The sequence below is a fragment of the Acomys russatus genome, chromosome 13 (genome assembly GCF_903995435.1).
Source record: "Acomys russatus chromosome 13, mAcoRus1.1, whole genome shotgun sequence".
In the NCBI taxonomy this organism is placed as follows: Eukaryota; Metazoa; Chordata; class Mammalia; order Rodentia; family Muridae; genus Acomys; species Acomys russatus.
The window spans coordinates 11,942,232-11,966,394 of NC_067149.1; the positions used below are offsets into that span (position 1 = coordinate 11,942,232).

The following is a 24,163-nucleotide window of genomic DNA, read 5'->3' on the forward strand; positions in this document are numbered from 1 at the left end:
AAACTGAAGTCAAAACAACTGGATCCCAGCTTGGTTGTATTAGGAGGCTGTCGCTGCAAAACTACAAGTCCCAGAATGCATTTCATGAGCACAAGCCTTGCTTTCCATAGCTTCCTAACTAAGTTAACCAAGGTGGAGCAAAAGGCCCCACCCCCAAAAATCAAGCTATGGGATTGGAGTTTGAGTTCAGTAAGGGTGGGGCCGGAATTTACCTTTGTACTCCAGGCTGGTCTGGGTTGGTGGTGCCTGGCTGGGTGTGTCCAGAACTGCCTGCCATCCTGACACGTCTCAGAGCTGCTGCCAGGTTTGAATCCAGGATCATTATGGCCCTGCTGTCCCACTCTCTTTTCCAAATTTCTTACTTATTTTCCCCTTTGGGTCCTTCCCACAGATTACTATGCTGCTTGTGACTCCTGCTTCCCCACAAGGGCCCCTGTGCTAGTCACAAGATCTTTACTACCCAACTACAAGCAGGGTAAAAGTCCACTTGCGATGGTCTCTTAGAAACACCCAGCACTGTTTCCTGGCAAGCAAGTACTGCTGGGAAGGATGGACCCCAAGGCATTATCCCCTGCGGGTTGAGGTTGGGGATCAAGCTGAGATGGGAATTTGGTCTCAGTCACCAGATCTGAGGCCTTACTGGCTGCCCTGCTTTCCGTAGGTTCCATGGACAGCCACCATGGCCTCTGGGCTGGCAGAAGAGTCTGAACCAAGTCCTGGGGAGTCTGAACTGGCTGTGAACCCCTTTGATGGGCTCCCCTTCTCTTCCCGCTACTATGAGCTGCTTGAGCAGCGGAGAGCCTTGCCCATCTGGGCTGCTCGCTTCCTGTTCTTGGAGCACTTGGAGAGTAGCCCCACTGGGGTGGTGCTGGTGTCTGGGGAGCCCGGCTGTGGCAAGAGCACCCAGGTGGAGGAAGATTGTGGGAGTGGACAGAAGGCAGGGTTAAATGGGCCTTTTCCTGGGTAAAGAGCGGGGATGTGGGAGAGCTGAGCGAAGAAAGGTGGGTTAGGCTGCCCCCGTGGGTGGTGAAGGTTCAGGGATGTCAGTTCAGCTGGCCAGACTTCCTGCCACACTTCTGTCTGATGCCCTCCAATATCCTGACCACTGCTCCTAACCTTTCCCTACCCAGATTCCTCAGTGGTGTGCAGAGTTTGCACTGGCCAGAGGATTCCAGGCTGGCCCGGTTACAGTCACCCAGCCCCACCCTCTGGCAGCCATGAGCCTGGCTTCAAGGGTGGCTGATGAGATGGACCTGACTCTGGGTCATGAGATTGGGTACAGCATCCCTCAGGAAGACTGCACTGGGCCCAACACCATGCTCAGGTGGGCCATTTGCAGTCTGATTCGAGGCTAATTCCCATGACTGAGTGGAAACAAACCCAGTTGTCTAGCTCCTCCCCCTACCCTCAGCTTAACCTGCCCTTAAGTCACGTGGTGCAAACCTCACCCTCACCACAAGACACAGGATATAGTGTGTGAACCAAGTGTCCTCAGCAGAGATGTGGGGCCACGCTTAGTGGTCCAAGGCTTAGGAAGTCCATGATGACAGTTTTTCTGACCTTCAATATCAAAATCTAGGCACCTTGGGGAAAAATGCCTGGACTTGGGTCTGGTCCATGTCCACACTGACTCCCTGCCCACTACCAATGTCAACAGGTTCTGCTGGGACAGGCTGCTTCTACAGGAAGTAGCCTCAACCCGGGGCCCCGGAGCCTGGAGTGTGCTGATTCTGGATGAGACTCAGGAGCGCTCAGTGGCCTCAGATTCACTGCAGGGGCTCCTGCGAGACACCAGACTGAGAAACCTTCCAGGGGACCCCCGAGTGGTTGTGGTTACCGACCCAGCCCTTGAACCCAAACTCCAAGCTTTCTGGGGCAATTCTCCTATTGTGAATGTACCCAGAGTGCCTGGTGGAAATCCCACCCTTATCTACAAGGACACTGTCCCCACTGACCTAGTGAAAGCTGCCTGCCAAGCTGTGCTTGAGCTGTGTCGGCAGGAAGAGGCCCCTGGAGATGTGCTGGTGTACCTGCCCAGTGAGGAGGTAAACAAAAGCAAAAAATGGATTGTGGGAAGCATTCCTACGCTGCCTTCCTGTCCAGGGCCAACATGTTAGGAATAGTGGTTGTATTTACTCTCCACTGGAGCCCTGGCAGGGATCAAGGACTTCAGAATAAAGAATTCTGCCACCCATTTTTAAAAATAATTTCTTATAATGCAGAGTTTTGTGCATAGCGAGCTAACTGATAATGTCCCCGACTTGAGAAGTGTATGTATTTTCTCAGAGAGAAGGGCCTTAGCTTTCATCAGTTTGTCCAAAAGAGCTCTGTGCTGCTCCCCACTCCCCCCCACCCCCACCCCAAAAAAGTAAGAACTGCCCTAATGCCCCACCCCTCTCCTCAGGAAATTTCCCTGTGCTGTGAAGCCTTGTCCAGGGAGCTGGGGATGCTGGCTGTCCAAGGCTCCCCACCGCGGGTGCTGCCCCTCCACCCAGGCTGTGGTCAAGCCATCCAGGCAGTATATGAGGGCACAGACATGAGTGTCCGGACGATCGTGGTCACTCACTGGCTGGCGGATTTCTCCTTCTCCCTCCCTTCCATCCAGCATGTCATTGACTCGGGACTGGAACTTCGGAGTGTGAGTGAGAGGAATGAGGGGGAGTGGAGCCTCTGGTAGAAATGGACCACTCTGATCTGTCTTGGCCTTGTTTGGGGGCTAAATGACAGGTTTACAATCCTCGGATCCGGGCAGAATCCCAGGTGTTGAGACCAATTAGCAAATGTCAGGCAGAGGCAAGACTGCTTCGGGCAAGGGGTTTCCCACCAGGTAAGAACCTTTCTCCTCAGACCAAAAAACAAACAAACAAACAAAAAAACACCTAAACACCTTGTACAAGCAGAATCTACTCCCCAGACCTTTCTCCTCTCAGGATCCTGTCTCCGCCTGTACTCTAAGACCATTCTAGAACTAGAGGCTCCCCCACTGCCCTACCCTAAATTGTGTGAAGAGAATCTGAGCTCCCTGGTGTTGCTCCTAATGAGGAAACAGATTGCAGAACCAGGGGAGTGCCACTTCCTGGATCGGCCTGGTGAGCCCCCTCCCCATCCTGCCCCAGGGCTGCCTCTGACTGCCCATGTGATGGCTAAGCCCAATGTCCTTGCCAGCCCCAGAAGCACTGATGCAGGCCCTGGAAGACTTGGACTATCTGGCTGCCCTGGATGACGATGGGGACCTGTCGGACCTGGGAATCATCCTGTCGGAATTTCCCCTGCCCCCTGAGCTGGCCAAAGCCCTGCTGGCCTCCTGCGAGTTTAACTGTGTGGATGAAATGCTCACTCTGGCTGCCATGCTCACTGGTACCTTTCCAGCTTTAGTCTGCCCTGGGTTAAAAGAATTCTGCCACTTGTTAATTAGGATCTTGGTTATTTTTGTTGTTGTTTTGGCTTGGTTTTTGTTTTGTTTTTCCTGCACTGGGAATCTTACCCAGGCCCTCCTGTGTGTTAGGCAGCCGTCCTGGGGTGCAGTTAGAATCACAGGTCCATCAGCCTTCCCACCCCTCACAGCACCTAGAGAATCGGGTGTCTACCCATCTCTTCCAATTATCTCCTGAGCTTTTTCTCCAATACTTCTTTCTCTTTGGTGTCCAATCTCACCCAGGTTGACCACATCCACTCCCCTGTCTGCTGCAGTCCTCCCCTTTAGCCGTGCAACATACTCCCCACCCCACCCAGTCTGTTCTGGGTATGGCTTGCCTGGTCCTGTCCAGCTTCAAGACCATATCCCCTGAAATGACAGCTCACTAGTGAGGTTAAGCATTTCTTCATCATCTTTGAATCGAGAATGCTAACTACTTCTACTTCAAAACTGTCTCCTCCCTATGCCTCTGTGGTATCACTTTTATTTATTGGGGGGTGCTGGGTTATGTTTTGCTTTGTTTTTTACAACTTATCTTTTCTTGGTTTTTCAAGACAGGGTTTCTCTGTGTATCCTTGGGTGTCCTGAACTCGCTTTGTAGACCAGGCTGGCCTCAAACTCACAGTGATCCACCTGCCTCTGCCTCCCGAGTGCTGGAATTAAAGGTGTGTGCCACCACGCCCGGCAAGGGGGGGGGTGCTGTTTTTTATTTGACGTAGTGCACATGCAAATATACATACATACAATGTGGTTTCTACATGTACATGAGTGAGCATGCACTCTGAGGCCAGAGGACGATGTCAGCTGTCCTGCTCTTTCACTCTCTCCTTTATCCCCATGAGGCTGCCTCTCTTGCTAAATCTGGAGCTCGGCTGGTATCTCAAGTGCAAGTGATTCTCCTATTTACACGCACGCACGCACGCACGCACACACACGGTCTTTTTATTTGTTTGTTTTGTTTCATTTTGTTTCACTGTATAGCCTGGGCTGTCTTGGAACTCACTCTGTAGTCCAGGCTGGCGTCTGCCTCCCAAGGGCTGGGATTAAAGGCGTGCGCTCCCATCACCTGGCTCAGCCCCTGTGGTTTGAAAATGCTAGGTGTGTGTGACCGTAACAGGTGGCATTTTCATACATACCTGGAATTTGAACTTAGGCCTTCCTGCTTGTGTAACAAGTACTCTTAACCCCTGAGCCTCCTCCCCAGCAATCACCCTTGGGTTTTTTTCTTTGTTTTTTATTTTGTTCAGTTTTAGATAGGGCTTCTCTTTGTGTAGCTTTGGCTGTCCTAGACTTTCTCTGTAGACCAGGCTGGCCTTGAACTCAGAGAGATCCACCTGCCTCTGCCTCCCCGAGTGCTGGGATTACAGGCGTGCACCACCATGTCCAGCATCCTGTAGTTTCCGTTCTACTTCTGTGGCCGTGCTGTCTTCACCTGTTCCTTGGGACCCTCCCTACCACCACCACCAATAACATTCTTTTAAATCTTAAGAAGGAGGAGATAAAGAGGCAAAGGGGAGAAGGTGAGGAAGGAGAGGGGACAGAGAGGGACACAGAAGGAAAGGAGAGGGAGGAGAGAGATCCAACTCCCCACCCCCAAGATTTCATTTTTCTGTGTAAGCCTGCACGTCTGTACATCATGGCATGCAGTACCAGTGGAGGCCATAAGAGGGCGGCTGATCCCCCTGGAACTGGAATTAAAGGTGCTTGTTGGACACCATATAGGTGCTGGGAACCAAACCCAGGTCCTCTGCAAGAACAGCCAGTGCCATCTCTCCAGCCCCGTGCTCCTCTCTCTTTTTTAAAAGTATTATCCTGTATGTGCATGATGTGTGATGTGGGGCGCCAGGGGTGTGCTACAGCTCATGTGTGGTCAGGGGAGAATTGTTTCTTTCTTCCCCCCTATATGTGGGGTTCTGGGGATTGAACGAGGCAGCTTAGGCTTGTGCACTATATGCTGAGACATTTTGAAGGCTTACTTTTAGGTGGGCATACGGTTTTACTCTGTAGTGCAGGCTAGCCTGGAATCCACTGTACACCCCATGCTAGTCTTAAATTTGCAGCAATCCTCCTGTCGTAGCCTTCCCTCCCAGGTAGTAGGATAACAGGCATGTGCCACAACCCCTAGCTTTCCTAGGAAAACTTTCTACCAGACTAGTTCATAGTGTCTCTGCTCGGTGCTGAACCCACACACTCTCTCCACAGGCCCCTCTTACCACGCCACCATTTTCCTCTCTGTTCTACCTCAGACAGCCTGTCACCTCTCCTGTCCTCACCCTGTACTAAGCTGTCCCTAGAGTTCCCCTTTGTAGCTCCTACGTGTGTTGTTCAGAGTCATCTGCTCTCTGCACAGTCACAGCCAAGGCCAGCCAGTGTTGGGCCCTCCTCCCTTCCACGGTCTCCTAACCAGGCATGTGGACCAGCACCTAGACTTTCTTACTTTAACATTCGTCCTCAGTGGCTGGCCTTGCCTCCTATAGCGTGCAGACTTTTTTGTATCACATAGTCTGCCTCTGACCCTGGCCACACCACCGTCCTTTGCCATTCTTGCCACATCACCAAACGACATGGCTTCTAGTGCTCCGGATAAGCCATTAGCCTCTGTGCGGTGCTGTTCCCACAGCCGCAAAGGGTCCCCCGTCCCTTCCACACTCACACTCTTGACACTGGCCCAAGGATTGCTTGCTTTTTTTTTTCCTTTCTCCAACTTCCACCCTGCCTCCTCCACCAAAGCCTGCACAAACTTACCTTCTCTTTGCTTTCAGAAAGCCAAACATACCAGTTTTTCTTAGCATTCCCTTCCTGCTTGGACTCTCCCACCAAATTTGTGTGTGTTGTGTGTGGAGGTGTGGGTCCATACATCAGTGTGCTTGCAATGCAAAGGCCAAAGGAAGCAACTCAACTTTTCTGCTGGGCTGAGTAAGCTCCCAGGATCTGCCTGTCTCTACCCACCAGGTTCTGGAGTTACAGGCACAGGTAGCCTTTCTAAGCTTTTTTTTTTTTATATGGGTACTGGGGATTCGAACTCAAGTCTTTATTCTTATACAGTGAGTGCCCACTAAGTGATCTGTCCAGCCTTTCTCCAACCAGACTCTAATCTCCTTAAAGGAAAACAAAAAAACAAAAAACAAGAACAAAACTGTCCTTGATTTCCAGCCATTAGTATCTAGGGGAAGATGGGTTCCAGGACCCTCTGTGGATCCCACAGTCCACTGGTGCTTCAGCCTCTCAGGAGAAAATGCTTCCGTGTTGAATGTAGCCTGTGCATATTCTCCTACATACTTTAAATAGGCCTGGCGTGGTGGCGCACGCCTTTAATCCCAGCACTTGGGAGGCAGAGGCAGTCGGATCACTGTGAGTTCGAGGCCAGCCTGGTCTACAAAGTGAGTCCAGGACAGCCAAGGCTACACAGAGAGACCCTGTCTCGAAAAAAAAACCAAAATAAATAAATAAATAAATAAATAACCCCCAGATTACTTACAGCACCCCATACCGTGTGCAAGTTACGTAAATGCTACCCTACATTACTTAAGAAACAGTAGCCAAGGATAATCTGTGTGATCTCTATAGATGTAGGTTTCTCTGAGTACTTTTAATTGATTGAATCCACAGATGCAGGGCTGTGGATGTGGAGGGTTCGCTGCATTTGTCTCCAAAGCACGGCCAAGTGCAGAACACCTGGAATCTATTGTCTTTTGAATTAAGCTCCCCGCAGGATTGCTCCGCTTTTTCTGTATTCTCCTCCCCAAGCTACGGTCCTCCCTGATTCTCCCAAACCGTCTTCCTATCTCCGCGTCCAGCTGCTCCTGGGTTCACCCGTCCTCCCCTGTGTGCAGAGGAAGCTGCTTTGCGTCGGGCCCTGGAGCACGCCGATGGCGACCACAGCTCTCTGATCCAGGTTTACGAAGCCTTTGCACAAAGTAAGTGGCTCGGCCTGCGCCCCACAGAGACTCCCAGGAAACATCCAATCAGCCAGCAGACCTCTGTGCTCAGGAAGAGGAGGAGGTCCTCGGGCCAAGGGTCCTCTTTGTGCATCTTAAGGACTTATTCCAGCTGTTTCCTTCCTTCTCCAAGGTGGAGCAGAGGAGGCTTGGTGTCAGGCTCGGGGTCTAAACTGGGCAGCATTGTGTCGAGCCCGGAAACTCAGAGCAGAGCTCCTGGAACTCATGCACCGGATAGAGCTGCCAGTGTCCCAGCCAGCCTTTGGCTCGGAGCAGAATCGCAAAGACTTTCAGAGAGCACTGCTGTCAGGATACTTCCTCAAGGTTAGGGAGAGGGCTTAATGAAAGGCATTTGGCCTGGTGTGGTGGGGCGCATCTTTTAATCCCAGCACTCCAGAGGCAGGCAGAGCTCTCTTAATTTGAGGCCAGCCTGGTCTACATAGTACGTTCTAGGACAGCTAGGACTACACAAGATGAGTCTTATGTCCAAAGGGGTGGGCGTGAGGGATGGCTGGGGGGTTGACTTAGCAGTTAAGAGCACTCATTGCTCTCTCAGAGGGCCCAGGGGATCCAGGCTCACCATCCTTAACTCCAATTCCAGGGAGCTCAACACTTTTCTCAATGTCAAGGGCAAGCACATGGAGTGCGTACATACATGCAGGCAAAACACTCATGCACATAAGCTAAAATAAATAAATCTTTTTTTAATTTTAGAAAGAAAATAGAATCAAAACGCAGGGGGAGGGCAGGGGGAAAGAGCCGAGTAAGCAAAGCACCTTGCTTCACTCTCAAGGGCAGACTTTGATCCCCAGAGCTGTGGGGTCACTTGTAGTTCTAACACTGGGGAGGCAGAGACACTTGGGTCCATGGAGCTGGCTAGTGAGCCAGCCTGGCCTCATGGCAGGTTCTAGGTTCTGTCTCCAAAAAAGGATAAATGGCATCCAAGGAATGGCACCCACGATTGACTCCCCAAGATTAACTCTCTCCCTCCCTCCGTCTCTCTCTCTCTCTCTCTCTCTCTCTCTCTCTCTCTCTCTCTCTCCTTTCTCTCTCACACACACACACTCACTCTCTCTCTCACACACACACACATACTCACACACTCACACTCTCTCTCCCTCCTTCCCCCCTCCCTCCCTCTCTCTCTCTCACACACACACACTCACACACTCACTCTCTTTGTCTCTCTCTCTCTCACACACACACTCACACACCCTCTCTCCTCTCTCTCTCTCTCTCTCACTCACTCTCTCTCCTCTCTCTCTCTCTCCTCTCTCTCTCTCACACACACACTCACACACTCTCTCTCCTCTCTCTCTCTCTCTCTCTCTCACACACACACACACACACACTCACAATTTCTTAGAACCAGGAGTCTGAGGGTTTAACGCACAGGAGGCTATGGAAAATGCCATATGGTGATTTGCTTTTAGGCTCTGCATCACTTAGTCCTCTTGTGCCCCTTCTTTTCTTCTCTCTTTTTAAAGACAATGGTGAGACAGACAGGGTCTCATGTTGCCCAAGCTGGCTTCAGACTTTCTTTTCTTTCTTTTTTAAAATTATTTATTTATTATGCGTACAGTGTTTTGCCTGCATATACAACTGCACTCCAGAAGAGAGCACCAGATCTCATTGTAGGTGGTTGTGAGCCACCATGTGTGGTTGCTGGGAATTGAACTCAGAACCTTTGGAAGAGCAGGCAGTGCTCTTAACCTCTGAGCCATCTCTGCAGGCTTTCTACGTAGCTCAGCCTGGCCTCAAACGCCTGCTCCTCCGGCCTCTGCTTCCCTGACAGTGGGATTACCAGCACTGGCCTCCTCCTCTTTATTTTCTGTGCTCTGTTCCTTATCCCATCCGTGTATTTGTGTTTCAATGAGGTGGCCCGAGACACAGATGGGACTGGAAATTACCTGCTTCTCACCCATAAACACGTAGCCCAGCTGTCCTCATCCTGCAGCTACCGAAATCGCAGGGCTCCAGCCCATCCCCCCGAGTGGGTGCTGTACCACAGCTTCTCCATATCCAAAGACAACTGCCTCTGCGTTGTCTCTGAGATTCAACCCGAGATGTGAGTATCCTCACCTTCCACTCTTAACACTGCCCCTTCCCCTCCCCGGGGGTGGGGGGTGGGGACCAAACCCAAAGTCGGGGTGTGAGACTTAACAAGAGGGTTTGTGAAGGGGTTGATGGGAAATGCCATGACCTCATTGGGACTTTCTTCAATAGGCTGGTGGAGCTAGCCCCTTCGTACTTCCTGAGTAACCTGCCCCCCAGTGAGAGCAGAGACCTCCTGAACCAGCTGAGAGAAGAAGCTGCAGAGCCATCTGCTGAGCCTGAATCTTCCTCTCCCCGGGAGTATGGTGATGGCTGTGCTCTGCAGTGAGCTGCTTAAGGAATGGAGCCAGCCTCACCGTGCAGCACCAAGGCAGTCAGGCAGACTTAGAGATCCAAAGCGTAGGGTCAGATGAACTCCCTGAACCCATAGGGCCTGTCTGTGGGCAAGGGAGCAAATGCTGGGCCTCACGCAACCTTGCACTCTCCTTAGGACTATAAAAGATTTTTCTATGATGCCAAGTTTAATTGTGGTTCCGTGGTGCCATATACAATGCCCAGGAGTCAGAAATGAGACTTGAGAAAAGAGGCTGGCTTCTGAGGTGCAGCCTCTTGCCAGTCTCAGACCAAGCCTTTGTGCTGCCTGATGAAGCAGCCCCTAACAGAGACCGTGAGCGCTCCCTGTCACAGTGTTCCAGCCTCTGGCAGAAACAAGATGGGGACAATAGGATGACACAAAACATTCCCTTTAAACCAGAAAAAGCTTTGTGTTCATCCAACTCAACTCTCAGAAAGCCTCCTGCAGACTCTGACTCACCTGCGGTCTGTCGTCTAATTTTTCATTGTATTTATTTTGTGTGTGTGTGTGTGTGTGTGTGTGTGTGTGTATGCACACACGTGTGCATGCATGAGCATGCCATAACACACATGTGGTGGTCAGGACAATTCGAAGAAATCAGTTCTCTTCCACCAAGTTGGTCCTAGAGATAAAACTCAGGAGAACTGCCGGTGCCTTTCTTAAAAACGTCCTGTATTTCTTCTTCCTGGCTGGGTACTCCTTCCCTTCTCCCGCCCTTATTCTATTAATTTTTGAGCCCATCACTTTTCCTGCACATTGTAAATGTGTTTGTGGAATATGGTGGAAAGAAAGGCTTAATCCATGTAACTCCCCAGAGTTCCCTCCTCCCCCCACCCCCCGGAGCTCTTGGCCTCCCATTCCATCTGTCTCCACCCCTGTGAAGTCAGCAAGCTCCCCCAAAGGCAGGCATCCGGAAGTTTTTCTCTCTGGATCTAACACGAGCTTTGCCTACTGTTAATCCTGCCACAGGCCCCCCACTTTCCCTTTCGTGATCCACAGCGCCACTGACTGCCTTGGCCTCCACACCTCCAGTCCTGACTCACCTTTGAGTCTTCCTAGGTTTGCATGTCTTGTGCTCACTCTAACACTGGGCCCATGAACTGGCCACTGGCTCCTGCTCTCTGGTCTCTAACCCTACATGGCCCCGGAGCCACGCTGTCTTCCTAGCTTTTATCCTCTGAATATATAGTATCTCTCTTACCTACAGCATGTGTGTATTGAGACTCTGGGGGGGGGGGGCCCGCAGGTTGGACAAACCACATGACAATGGGAGAGTGAATCAAGAAGGAATCCTTAGCGATTGTTTTACAGATGAGGGATGAGGTGGACATTCAGTCCCTGTCACAGTCAGCCACATTCTTGAGTGCCAGCACCTCTTCCACTACCAGACTGTTTTTGATGTCTAACACCAACTCAGTGGCCCCGTCCCAGCCGGACCCGAGCTCTGAGCCCACTCAGGGCAGAATCCCAAGTGCCTTGCCGGGTCCCTGCAGGTTGCCCTATCGACCCCACATTCCAGCGGGTCCGGTTGAGGGGAAAAAAAAAAAAAAAAAGCCATGAAGGACGGAGTCAAAGTGCAGGCCAGGGGCCACTGGTGGCCAAGGAGCCTCAAAGAACAGTTTCAGGCCTTCAGCTAGCTCCTCATGCTCCGCTGGCACCTGTCCACGGTGGCGCTCCTCGAGCAAGGGTCGCTCACACCACCGAGGCGAGCCCGGACACTGAAGCCACCTTGTTGTCCTCGGCCCACGGCTGCAGATTCTGCAGCGCGAAGAGCGATGAGTTGTGCAGGCAGAGCGGGTCCGGTGGCAGCGGTGGCCGCAGCGGCCTGGGCAGCGCTTCCTGCTGCAGGTGGAGCAGCAGGCGGCCCGCGCGGTGCCGCTCGGCCTCCCGCTCCTCCGCCGTCTGGCGCCTGGGCGAGCGGAGAGCCGGGGTCAGCGGACGGCCCGGTCCTTCCCCGCCACTCGGCCCGCCCGCGCCCCTCGCCTCACCGCCACTTGGTGCGTCGGTTCTGGAACCAGGTCTTGACCTGCGCGTCCGTCATGCGCAGGGCCTTGGCCAGCGCCGCCCTCTCTGCCGAGGCCAGGTACTTCTGGCGCAGGAAGCGTCGCTCCAACTCCAGCACCTGCGAGCGGGAAAAGGAGGTGCGCGGCTTCTTGCGCTTCGGGGGGGTCCGATTTTGGTAGGGGTGGCCTATTCGACGTGTCCCAGAGAAGGGCGAGAGCGCAGCTACCGGGCGGAAGAGCAGGGCAAAGTTTGGGGGTGGTCGGAGGTTGACACTGACAAGAGATCCCCTAGTCCTCACAGGGCCCTCATCCACAGAGGCCTCGTTCAAGAAGGGGCCAAGGAAGAATCCGGTTCCTCCCAAACGTCACCCTGCCCCTCCTCGCAGTAGGTTTGGTGGGACTGCAGAGGAAGGGAGCATGCACCCGAGGGCAGCAGCTCTCTCCTTACTGCCTCTCCTCTATGGAACCGAGAGATTTGGGGTCCGGGAAGGTCCAGGGGGATGAGCAGAGGGAAGGGATTAAAGGAGTAGTGGATTTGGAGCAGAAAGCTAAGAAGCGAAGAAACGGGTCAAGAGGGAAGGACACCGAGGGGTTGAGCAATCTCACCCGTGAGCCTGTCCTTTGCAAAGCGGCGGCCGCTGTCCATCCAGGGGAAGGTGAGTCCCGCTAGGCCCCCAGCACCACCCAAACCGGAGGGTCCCGGCACCGCGGGAGCCGCACCCGAGGGCGGCGGCGGAACCGGCAGCGGGCGGTGCGCCGGGACACGGATCACGCCGCCGGGGCCCACTCCCGAGCCTCTAGGCAACGGGGCCAGAGAGCCGGCTGCAGCATAGCCCGAGGCTCCGTGGAATCCACCGGAGAACGCTGCATTCTCCCCGTGGCTCTGGCCCGCCTGCCCCGGGCCCAGACCGCTCCCCGGGGGTTCGGGGCCGCTCAGGATCTGATCAATGCCGAAGCTGATGGGTTCGTGGTGCGGAAGGTGGTGAGGAGCCAACACCGCGGGCTCCATGGGGCCAAGCCGGAGAGGACCAGGAGGTTGGATGGCTGGGAAGGGTATTTCTGACAGCTGCGGAAGCCGGGTGGCCGCGCGCTGGGGACAGCAGCTTCAGGGGTCCGCGGGGCAGGCCACGGCTGGGCGCTGGGGCCCCAGGGACCACAACATCCCTGTGTACTGGGTGCTGCCGCACCCGTGCCCGCCCCTCCCGGGCGTCCGCGCAGGGACTCGCATCCCGGAGGAGCGTGGCCGGCGGGGATCCCGGGAGCGCAGGTGGACGCTAGGTTGCCCAGGCCGCTGCCGGCGTCCAGTGTGGAGAGAGGTGGCCAGCTTCAGGCTGGGGCAGTGACTGACAGATCGGCCTCGGGTGGGCAGAGGGGGCTGAAGGAGGGCAGGGGCGGGGCTCCGCTGTTAAAGAGAAAGGGATGGCTGGATGTGCCAGGCGCAGGCAGAGGAGGGCGCGGGTGTCAGGAAGGCGCGGTGCGCGGGAGGGGCCGCTGACTCAGCCGGGATGCTCTAGCACTCACATCCTCTCCGGCCTCCGCCTTCGGGCTGCCTCGACCTCGCGGGCTCCTCAGCAGGTGCTTCTTTCCCTAACCCCCACTCTTCGCCTCCCGATGGGTGCCGCTGGCCAGCTTCTGGATTCGTTGTGGTCCCTACCCAAATGCCCCCTGAGACCAAATCTCGTTGAGGCTTCCTGGCTGTGTAAGAAGCGGCTGGGGAACGGCGATCCGCGACCTGGAGTCCCAGGAAGAGTCCAAGTGGCAAGGCGTGTTCGGTGGGCTCGGGCAGGAAACGGATATCTGAGCTTGGGTCGTGGCACACCTCCTGGCTTTTCCTGTAGCACTCCCCACCCTGCTTGTCTTGACCGGCCAGGAATTACTGTCCTTTTTCTTAGAATTTCGATTTTCTGAAATTGCTGTAAATCGGACCGTGTGTCAAACGGACCAACCCCGGCCTCCACCGCGGGATTCCACACCTCTAATTTGCATCTCGGAAAGCTACCCTCACACACTGTCCTCCCTACTCTAAGGCGAAAGGGCTACACACTGGGGCTCGCTGAGGCCCTGGGTGGCTCCCGGCTCTGCATCCTACCGACACTTCAGCCCCACCCAAGCCCCAGAAAAACGCTCCAGGCAAGGAAAGTGGGGGCAGGCTGAAACTGCTCGGTGACCTTGTGACCTCTGGGCGCGGACCCAGGAGCTGGGAGTGTGTGACCTCCTCGCCCTTCCTTGGGATGGGACCCCAGCCGAGCGGGCCCCTAGGCCGAAGACACGCCCCCGTCGCCACCCTGCCCGGTGCAGGCCGCCATAATCGGGTTAGCTGGGCCGGAATTACATTACCTTCCCTAGCCCGCCCTGGCCCTGGGGGGGGGCCCTGGCGCCTCGGAGCCGGTGAGACTGGGCCCGGGGAGGGGGGCAGCGGGTGGGCACGAAGGAGCTGCTCAGCCTGCCTTGGGCACATCGTGGCCAGAAGACCCCGCCCCGCTATGCCAAGCCTGGACCCTCTCCCTTACTCACCGCAGGGCTCAGCTCCACCCTATGGCTTTCCCGCGTGAAGCAAAGTGACTAGCAAGTACAGACCTCCCTGAAACTACTGTTATTTCTCCAGGATCCCCCATGGGAAAGGCGCCCCTCCTTTCTCCCAGCAGATGGGCTGGCAGCCTGGCGCCTGAGGCAGGGTGAAGGGGTCTTTTCTCTCCTGGGAACCAGGATATTTGGGCATCTGGACAGGAACATAAAAGTAGATAAAAGTAAGCCCTTCACCCCAGTGTTCTCCGAAGCCTGCCCGGGGGGGGGGGGGGGGGGGGGTGGGGTGGGATGGAGGATAGTGTTTAGGGGCTGGGGGGCATTAATACTTTGTGGGAGCCCTATGCCATCTTGGCCACCTAGATTCTTTTCAGCTATTCCTTCCACCTCTCTGGTCACGGGTCGGGGGAGGGGACAATTTGGCAACGGTGCTTTTTATGTCCCTAGAGAAAACAATCACTTCTCCTCTGCGCAAAGCCCTCCCTGTGCCGAGCAGGAGGGTGAGGCTACATCGAACTTGAAGCACAGAACATACACTTCCCTGGATGGGACCAGCCTAGGGACCTGGCCAAGAAAGGCAGTCCCCGGCAGGGGATTAGCTTGCAGATGTGCTAGGAGGGCAAGCTTCATGAGGGAAAGTAACTATGTCTCTCACGCCGCCGCAGCCAAACTGAATAAACCTTCTTGAGCTTTGTCAAAGGATGAGTCATTGAATGAGAAACCGGTGACGGTGACGTCCTGGCTGGCTGTCACCTTTGAGGCCAGCGCAGGTGGCACTCTCTCTGTAAGGATGCAGGACATCCAAATTTTGTCAGCCGCAGGCCCACCTAGGAGTTTCTCTTCTTGCCTCCATCTCTGTTGGTTCCTGCCAGTTCAAGATGACGATGGAGGTCGTAGGTAAGTGGAGCTCGTGGCCTACCAGATGTGTTTGTGACACACCCACACCCTCAAGTGGTTCTTTTCCCCCTTTCTTTCTCCCCCTAACTGCCTCTCCCCCCTTTTAAAAACCAGCCCAAGCTGGTCTTAAATTCTCCATCCTTCTACCTCTTTTGTACCGAGATGCCCACTCACGCCCCTTGAGTCCTTGAACCCTTGAGGCTGCAGCTTCGGGGGGGGGGGAAGCTGAGTGTATCACCTCAGCTCCTTCTTTTCCTTTCTCCTCAATGCTCTTCTTCAAGATGGCCCCCCAACTCTTATGTCACTATGTCTGTCATCAGCTCAGTCCTTCCCACTTCAGGCCATCTCAAAATCTCCTCATCTGGACGGAAGCCTTTGCCTGACTTTTTTAGTGACATCTTCCTTTCTTCTTTCCCTTCTTCTGTCCATGTGTACAGCCTCCATCTCTTCCTCCTTGGCTGTCCTTGTGTTAACTCGCTGGAGACTGTTTTTTTCTACATCTCAGCTTTTATTCCCAGTGGGGGGAGGGGTGGGCTAGATAGGTGGGTGTTTTACTGTATAACCCTAGCTGCTGGAATTCATTCTGTAGATCAAACTGCCCTTGAACTCACAGGAATCCACCTGCCTCTGCCTCTGCCTTCTGAGTATTTAAAACTACATTTATTTTTAGTGTACTGTGTGTGCACACACACATGTGAGCGTGTGCATGTACCACAGTATGAAGGTGGAGGTCAGAAGACAACTTTTGAGTCTGTTGTCTCCTTCCACCATGTGGGTCCAAGGTTCGAACTCTGGTCATTGGGCTTGACAGCAAGCACCGTTACCTGCTGGACTGTCTCACCAGCTTGTGAGATGTCCTTTCATTAGGCTTTTGGTTTGTTTTGCCTTTCTTTTTTTTTTTTTTTTTTTTTTTTTCCAGCACTGGGGATTGAACCTAAGGCCTCCTGCACGCCAGACAAGTGTCCTCCCACTGTGCTACATCCCCAGTCCTGTCTCATTATGTCTCCCTTGCTTTCTGTAATGTGAGCTTCCATTGTTACTGCTTACAGCCTTCCTCCCCTGGCTTTGCTTCTTCTGCTGAAGAATGTGAGTGTGCTTCAGAGTTCTGGCTTTAGCTTTCTGCATCTAGTTAAGTTTCATCTATTGCAATAGCCCTGATTCTCACACCCACGTGGATGGACGGCCTTCTGACCAGCTCCACCCACCTCTCTGAAGCTACCTTAAGTCCAACAGGCTGGAGGCTCACTCCTCATCATCCTCTTACCTTGGGCCCACCCCGTCAGGTCCCTGGCTCCTCCCCTCTGCCATGCTTTCTTTTAAAGTTTAAAATGCTGCCACTGCCGCCTTCTTCTTTGGACAGGGTCTTCTGTCGCTCAGGCCTTGAATTCGCTATGGAGCCATGGCTGGTTTTGAACTCTGATCTTCCTGTCCCTACCTTGTGGGTGCTAAATTACAGGTGTGTGGCATTTCTAGCTACACTCCTGCGTTTCCATTGCTAAACCCTTAACCTAAGCTGTCACGATCACCTGCATTCTTTCATTTGTTCATTCAGAACATTCTGAAAAGATTTCTTTGAATAGTATGTCCATCTGTGTTTTCCTGCTTAAGTTTTTGCGCACTACGTATGTGTAAGAGCCCTTTGAGGCCAGGCAGGCTGGATCTCCTGAAGCCAGAGCTATAGGCAGTTGTGAGCCACTTGCCCATCATGGGTGCTGAGAACCAAACTCATGTCCTCTACAAGGCCACTGGGTGTTTTTAATTGCTCTCCAGCCCCCATTCAGAATATTTTAGCACCTGGTATACGCTCAGACCCAGAGATGGAGATGTGAACAGCAGAGAGAAGGAGGTACCTAACTCTGAAAAAGCTACATTCTAGTATGAAAGGCTGATGAAAACCTAGAAGAAGGTTAGAAACAAATAATATAATTTCTACATACTATATAAAGAGATACAATAGAATACACAACAGAGAGATATATGGTGGTGTGTGCTTGTAATTCTAGCTACCTTAGGAGGCTGAGGCAAAGAATCAAAAGTTTGAGGCCAGATGGAAGAGCACTGTGTTTCAAAAAAACAAAAGAAAACAAAACAAAACAGGAAAACCCATCCAATAAAGTGCTTGCTATCCAAATGTGAGGTTCTGAGTTGGATCTCCAGCTTTTGAGTGAAAAGCTGGGTGTGGTGGAGCCGTGGGGAGGCAGTGACAGGAGGGCCAATAGCCAGCCAGCTATCTTTATTATCAAGGAGCCTTTCCTTGGGTCTCTCAAGATTCTAAGGACACCAGAGTTTGACATGTATGCATACACATGTGCTCACTTTAGTGTGCACATGCACACACAAAAATAAGTTACATTTGGCTGGGGAGTGGTGGTGCACGCCTTTAATCCCAGCACTTGGGAGGCAGAGACAGGCGGATCACTATGAGTTCAAGGCCAGCCTGGTCTACAAAACGAGTTCAGGACAGTCAAGACTACACAGAAACCCTGTCTTGAAAAAACAAACAAAACAAAACAAAAAACCCAACAAAGCCAAACCAGAACAAGTGTTAAGAGTGCTAAAGCATGACCAGAAGAAACTGAGCAGTGACACTGAAGGGCACGTGACACTAAAGGGTGGGTGCCTGGGTTATTTACGCAGCAGGAACACAAAAGCCTCTTGGAGACCTGAAAGAGGGAGGGCATGTGGGTGCCTAAGGTGTCAGAGCCAAGCCCATCTTAGCATGTCTATGGAGCAAACCAAGAGGAGCCCAGTGTGGCTGCAGACATCATGTAAGGCACTAGGCTTTGGCTCTGACTGAAAAGGAGGCGATCAAGTTCGAGGTTTTGTTGTTGTTTGGTTGCTAGCTTTTGTTTTTGAGTTCTTTGGTTTATGTGCATATGTGTTTTGCCTCCAAGTATATATGTGTAGCACATCCATGCTGGAGTGCTTGTGGGGGCCAGCCTAGGACCTTCTGTAGACCAGGCTGGCCTCTAACTCTGCAGCCAGAGTGACAGATTGTTGGAAACCTTTCTTGTGGGTGTTGGAAGCAAACCCAAGGGAATCAGTGCTCTTAGCATCTGAGCCATCTCTGCAGCGTCTGGATTTGTTCAGGTGTGTGTGTGTGTGTGTGTGTGTGTGTGTGTGTTCCTAGGGATCAACACAAGGCCTGGGAGAAGTATTCTCTTACAGAGCTGTAACCCTGGTGCTATTAAAATACCTTAAACAAAAAAAGGGGGGAGGGGAGTCTATTTATTTATTTTGGTTCTCTGAGACAGGGCTTCTCAGGAGGGTGGTGGTGGTGGTGCACACCTTTAATCCCAGCACTTAGGAGACAGAGGCAGGCAGATCTCCGTGAATTTGAGGGCAGCCTGGTCTACAAACTGAGTCGGGGCAGTCAGGACTACACAGAGAAACATTGTCTTAGAAGGGGGGGGGGGGGAGCTTCTCTGTGTAGCCCTTCCTGTCCTGGAACTTGCTGTCTAGACCAGGCTGGCTCAAACTCAGAGACCTGCATGTCTCTGCCTCCTGGGTGGTAGAATTAAAGGCCTGTGTCACCACACTTGGCTCAACAATCTGATTTTTCAATTTTATGATTTACTTATTGTTTGCTTTTCTTTCTTTCTTTCTTTCTTTCTTTCTTTCTTTTTTTTTTTTTTTAAGAAGGAGGAGGAGGAGGGGAGATAGGGTTTCTGTAGAGCACTGGCTGTCCTGGAACTCCCTCTGTAGACCAGCAGGCTGGCCTCTAACTCACAGAGATCCATCTGCCTCTGCCTCTTGAGAGCTGGGATTAAAGGCGTGCACCACCACCACCACCACCCCCCACATGAGACAGTCTTATGTAGCCCAAGTTGACCTCAGATTTGCTTTGTACCCTAGGATGATCCTGAACTCCTAGTTGCCCCACCTCTACCCCATGAGTGCTGGGATTACAGGCCTATAGCTTTATTTAATAGTTTCCTTGAGGTCTAATTGACAATAAACTGCAGGGTTTTGTTTGTTTGGTTGGTTGCTACCCACTTATTTTCTTTTTCAAGACAGGATTTCTCTCTGTAGCCTTGGTTGGCCTGAACTTGCTTTGTAACTCAAGCTGGCTTTAAAGTCACAGAAATCTGCCTGCCTCTGCCTCCTGGGTGCTGTGATTATAGGCGTCTGCCACCTTGTTTTTGTCTTTGTTGTTTGTGTGTGTGTGTGTGTGTGTGTGTGTGTGTGTGAGACAGGGTTTCTCTGTTTTAGCCTTGGCTGTCTTAAAACTCCCTTTATAGACCAGGCTGGCTTCAAACTCACAGAGATCAACCTGTTTCTACTTCCCCAGGCCTGAGATTAAAGGTATGTGCCACCACTGCCTGAACTCCAAGTATTTAAAGGGTATACTCTAATTGGTCTCAACAAATGTACATATCCACTAAACTAGCACCAGGGTCAAAATGAGAAACACACCCATCAAAAAAGTGTGGTCTTTCTAAGCCATGATCAGAGTCACTCTGTGGGAAGGACTGAAGAGGGAGCCACGGTAGTCAGCGGAAGCAGTCAAGACCTGCCATGGCTCAGTGGTGACTAGACATGGCTGACACTAAAAAGAGGTGAACCATAGCTGGAATTAATTGCTCAAGAAGTCATTAATACATGCTTGATGCTTCTCTGAGGAGGGCATTTTATTCCATCTATGGGGACACACGGACACACACACACACACACGTTCCTTTCTGCCAGGTCCCTGTTGGAATCGATTCATTCCAACTCTTTCCGGCCCCATTCTCTGTACTACCACTCTCAATCCACACCTGTTTCTTTGGTGATTCCCCTCCAGACTGACTTCCTTTCCTATTTCCATCACATTTATACCCCTCGTCCATGTGTCGATCATGCCCACAAGAGTTCCAGCTTCTACAGAAAGCCTTTTAAGTTTCTGTTTGTATTTCCCCTTTGGCTCCAATCTCCAACTGTACTCGATGCTAATAACGCTTCAGAGAAATTTTATTCTTTTTAAATTCTGGTGTTAAGGACCCACTAATGTCAGTGTATCCGCCCCGGGGGGACTCCTGCGTCCTCCCCCAGTGCTGGCCTGGGCCTATGCTACCGCAGGCACTTGCTACCCAAGTATCCTAAGGTCAGTCCTCCCCTCCTCCTTCGGCATCTGCTCTGCATTAGTCTGTCCCAGGCCTCCGCAGGCGCCGATGATTAAATCATCATCATTAACCAGGGCCTATTCCTCCCACCCCCGGCAGCATGGAGAGAGTGGGGGGGTAAGATCGCCACGTTCCCCGGGGTCTCTCCCTCCCCAACCCGCCCAAGGCACCCTCTCCAAGACTTTGCGAAGCCCGGAGAAACTCCAACCGCGGAGCGCGGAGAAAAGCTCGCCACTCGGACGTAGCTCCGCAACGCGGACGCCTCAGTCAAGCAGGGCTGCAGTGCAGGGTGAGGACCCGGGGTCTGGGGCGAGGTCGCGTCTCAGGCAGGATTCCCACGCTCCGGAGCTGGAGCGGCCGGTGATCGCTCGGCCTCCGTATCCTAAGGCACCAGCTATCTATCACAAGCTCCTGAAGTTGGTCCAGAGGTCGGTGTGTGCCGTCGGAAGGACGCCCTTGGGAACGTGCACAGCAGGGACCCAGCTCCACGATCTCCCACTATCCCCCGCCCCCCAACTACTCCCTAAAGACCACTGAGAAGGGGGGGCTAGCAGGCTCAGGTGAGCATACGGGGGAGCGAGAGGGGGGGCGAGGGCGGGGTGTGCCAGAAGCCTAGCCAATCCGGAGAATGTGAGGCCCTCGTTGCTAGGAGACAAGTCCCGCCCCCACAGGCGGTACCGGAAGTGGCGGGCTGGGATCAGCCTTTAAGATGGCGTCTCCTCAGGGGGGCCAGATTGCGATCGCGATGAGGCTTCGGAACCAGCTCCAGTCAGTGTACAAGATGGACCCGCTACGGAACGAGGTGCAGGGGCGGCGGGGTTACTGCTGGGATCTGTTAGCTGTGCGAGCCCAAGCGGGCGAGAGGACGGGCGGTGGCGGGACCGGCACGTAGTGCGCCTGCGCAGCAACGGGGTGCGCGGTACGCACGCGCGGTTCTGGCAGGGTTGCCAAATGCTGAACCAGGACGCCTGCGCGTTGTGTCTCCGACGGCGTCTAGTCTCTCTCTAGGGAAAGGAGTGTTGGGAAGAGTACGGGAGACGAGAGCACCCGCTGTGCGCGGAGCCCTCTGCTGGGCGGAGGGGAAGCTCACTTCAACCCCGCCTCCCCTTGTCGCGGGCTGACTGCCGAATCCAGTAACAAACTGCTTTGGAGCTGGGAAGTGCAAAGGATGGGGTGGAGAGGGCTTGTGAGACCAGTAAAGAGTGACGGAGGGTGTGTCCGCAGGAGGAGGTTCGAGTGAAGATCAAAGATCTGAACGAACATATCGTTTGCTGTCTCTGCGCGGGCTACTTCGTGGATGCCACCACCATCACAGAGTGTCTCCACACCTGTGAGTGTCCTGGATCCTGCCCTGTCCATACCAAGCTGGCTGCCAGTCTCTGTGCTGTCTGTCCCATGTGTCGGGTTCCCAAAGGGCCTGAGCATCTGCGTTTCCTCCTCTTACAGTCTGCAAAAGTTGTATCGTGAAGTACCTCCAGACCAGCAAGTACTGCCCCATGTGCAACATCAAGATCCACGAGACGCAGCCGCTGCTCAATCTCAAACTGGATCGGGTCATGCAGGACATAGTGTATAAGCTAGTACCAGGCTTGCAAGATAGTGAGTGGCCACCTTGTGTTTGTGGGGCCTCCTGACTCTAATGCTGGGTGGCAGCTTGACGCGAACGGCAGTTTTGTTGGGAATCAAAAATAAATAAATAAATAAATAAATAAATAAATAAATAAAAATTAAGAGAGAAAGAGGTCACAACATCCGGGACAAAGAGAATTAATATGGCCGCCCTTCACCCCTTCCTAGGTGAAGAGAAACGGATTCGGGAATTCTATCAGTCCCGAGGCTTGGACAGAGTCACTCAGCCCAGTGGGGAAGGTATGCTCTTGGTGGTGGGGGAGGGGGATCGAGTAAAACCCTCGGAGCATTTCTTCTGCCCCGTTTTTTGCTCTCTGGGGAAAAGATGCATGGAGCTTGTACCAGCCTCCTCAGTTTCTACTTTTTCTCAGAACCAGCCCTGAGCAACCTTGGCCTCCCCTTCAGCAGTTTTGACCACTCTAAAGCCCACTATTATCGCTATGATGAGCAGCTGAGCCTATGCCTGGAGCGGCTGAGGTGAGGGGCAGGTTGCGTGATATGATAACTAGTGGTGACCCAGAATCAGCTAAGGGGCTTAGGGAAAAGCCAAGGGGTGAGAGGGTGCCTGTTCCCTTGAAGAAAGGGGATCTAGGTCGGGGAGAGAGGGAAAATGCAATACTCTAACTTGTGTCTGTTTCTGTCCAGTTCTGGCAAAGACAAGAATAAAAATGTCCTTCAGGTGAGAGGGGCTGGAGGGAGGGGCTCTTTGAAGGAGCCACTTCTCCCAGCAACACTTCCCTCACATACGCGAACTTCTTCCTCTCTTCCCTGTTCCTAGAACAAGTATGTCCGATGTTCTGTTAGAGCTGAGGTACGCCACCTCCGAAGGGTTCTGTGTCACCGCCTCATGCTAAATCCACAGCATGTAAGTAAACCCACCAGGTCCCTTGAAGAACAAGGGACCGGAAGGGAGGGGCATGTCTGGCTTGGCGGAAGAAAGCTGAAGACAGGAAGATGGCTTCACGTTCAAGGCTAGCTAGCCTAGGCTATATCCTGAATTCCAGGCCAGTCTGGCTTCTTGTCTTCAGAAACAGAAAAAAAGGTGGGAGAGAGGTCTGGTGAGCCAGCTCAGTCAGCAAAGCACTTGTCTTGCAAGCACCAGGACCAGAGATCAGTCCCCAGACCTAAAAAAAAAAATGAAAAAAAAAAAAAAAACCCAACCTAGTGTGGTAGTGCAAACTTGTAATCCCAGTACTGGGGCTTCTGCGACTAGCCTACCCTACCCTACTCCATTGAGTTCCAGGCCAGTGAGAAAATCCGTCTCAGAGAAGATAACAGATGGATGGATTCTGAGAAACAACACCCAGAGCTGCTTTCTGGCCTCTGTGCAAATGAACATACAACATACAAACACACACACACACACACACACACAAGGAAGGGACAAGTCTCTGCCCAGCACTATTAAGAACTGTCCCCTGCCCCACCTCCCTTTAGGTACAGCTCCTTTTTGACAATGAGGTTCTCCCTGATCACATGACAATGAAGCAGCTATGGCTGTCCCGCTGGTTCGGCAAGGTAAGGCAGGTGCACAGTGAACTGAGGGGTCCTGCAGATGCTGACAAGCCCACTCACTTCTTCTTTGCCTTTTTCTCCTTAGCCATCTCCTTTGCTTTTACAATACAGTGTGAAAGAGAAGAGGAGGTAGGGGCCAGGCTTGCTTCCACCCCCTTCCCCACCCCCTACCCTCCCCCCAGATATTTATGTGAAATTAACTGTGGCTTTATTTTTTGAAATAAACGCTTTTAAAAAGCACGTCTCATCTCCCTTCTTAAGCTCTACACACGGAAGCTTTGACCTGAGGCCTGGGCCTCAGAAGTTGCCCTGCTCTCACTGGGAAGGGTCTCCTTCATCTACCAGCTGTCCTCATGGCTTGCCACAGAGGAAGGACAGCGGCCTATGGTGACCTCAAACCCAGCCTTTGGTGAAGGAAGGCCGACCAGATGGCATCTCTTGCTGTCCTCGTACGCTGCGGCAGTATATGGAAGTGTCACAATTCATGTCAAGAAAGGGCACACGGCCACCATAGGGCTAAAGAGCAAGAAGGATAACATTTAAGGAAAAATGCAAATAACTGCATTCTGGTTCTGTAGCCTGGAAAACAGACAAGAAAGAAAACCCCACAAAGGCATCTAATGGAGCGGGTCTGACCCCAGGACAGTCCTGCTGGCCTTAAGGGTGGGGAGCCAGTGAAGCCAAGCTGGGGAAAGGGCAGTTGAGAAGGAGCCCATGTGGAAGACACC

General features: G+C 52.9%; 3 protein-coding genes across 5 annotated transcripts; 2 read left to right on the top strand and 1 right to left on the bottom strand.

The window, feature by feature from the left end:
* Positions 1 to 30: 30 nt before the first annotated feature.
* On the top strand, positions 31 to 9,921 carry Dqx1 (DEAQ-box RNA dependent ATPase 1). 3 transcript variants are annotated; one of them, XM_051154767.1, is made up of 13 exons: positions 31 to 304; positions 392 to 475; positions 662 to 907; positions 1,131 to 1,324; positions 1,658 to 2,045; positions 2,405 to 2,638; positions 2,728 to 2,827; positions 2,931 to 3,089; positions 3,166 to 3,357; positions 7,213 to 7,332; positions 7,487 to 7,677; positions 9,231 to 9,421; positions 9,580 to 9,921. In XM_051154767.1, the coding sequence occupies exons 3-13, from the start codon at positions 680 to 682 to the stop codon at positions 9,734 to 9,736; spliced, it is 2,154 nt and encodes a 717-aa protein (XP_051010724.1). In that variant the 5' UTR covers positions 31 to 304; positions 392 to 475; positions 662 to 679; the 3' UTR covers positions 9,737 to 9,921. The 3 variants fall into 3 exon arrangements, with proteins under 3 accessions (XP_051010724.1, XP_051010725.1, XP_051010726.1); XM_051154768.1 differs by lacking the exon at positions 392 to 475; XM_051154769.1 differs by lacking the exons at positions 31 to 304; positions 392 to 475 and having other exon boundaries at positions 576 to 907.
* Positions 9,922 to 11,404: 1,483 nt separating this feature from the next.
* Positions 11,405 to 12,892, bottom strand: Tlx2 (T cell leukemia homeobox 2). Its single transcript, XM_051154773.1, has 3 exons — positions 12,373 to 12,892; positions 11,752 to 11,989; positions 11,405 to 11,672 (listed from the first exon to the last, which is right to left on the bottom strand). The coding sequence occupies exons 1-3, from the start codon at positions 12,773 to 12,775 to the stop codon at positions 11,456 to 11,458; spliced, it is 858 nt and encodes a 285-aa protein (XP_051010730.1). The 5' UTR covers positions 12,776 to 12,892; the 3' UTR covers positions 11,405 to 11,455.
* Positions 12,893 to 20,960: 8,068 nt separating this feature from the next.
* Positions 20,961 to 23,677, top strand: Pcgf1 (polycomb group ring finger 1). Its single transcript, XM_051154774.1, has 9 exons — positions 20,961 to 21,093; positions 21,516 to 21,621; positions 21,738 to 21,890; positions 22,089 to 22,160; positions 22,292 to 22,397; positions 22,566 to 22,599; positions 22,699 to 22,785; positions 23,358 to 23,438; positions 23,521 to 23,677. The coding sequence occupies exons 1-9, from the start codon at positions 21,001 to 21,003 to the stop codon at positions 23,566 to 23,568; spliced, it is 780 nt and encodes a 259-aa protein (XP_051010731.1). The 5' UTR covers positions 20,961 to 21,000; the 3' UTR covers positions 23,569 to 23,677.
* Positions 23,678 to 24,163: the final 486 nt, after the last annotated feature.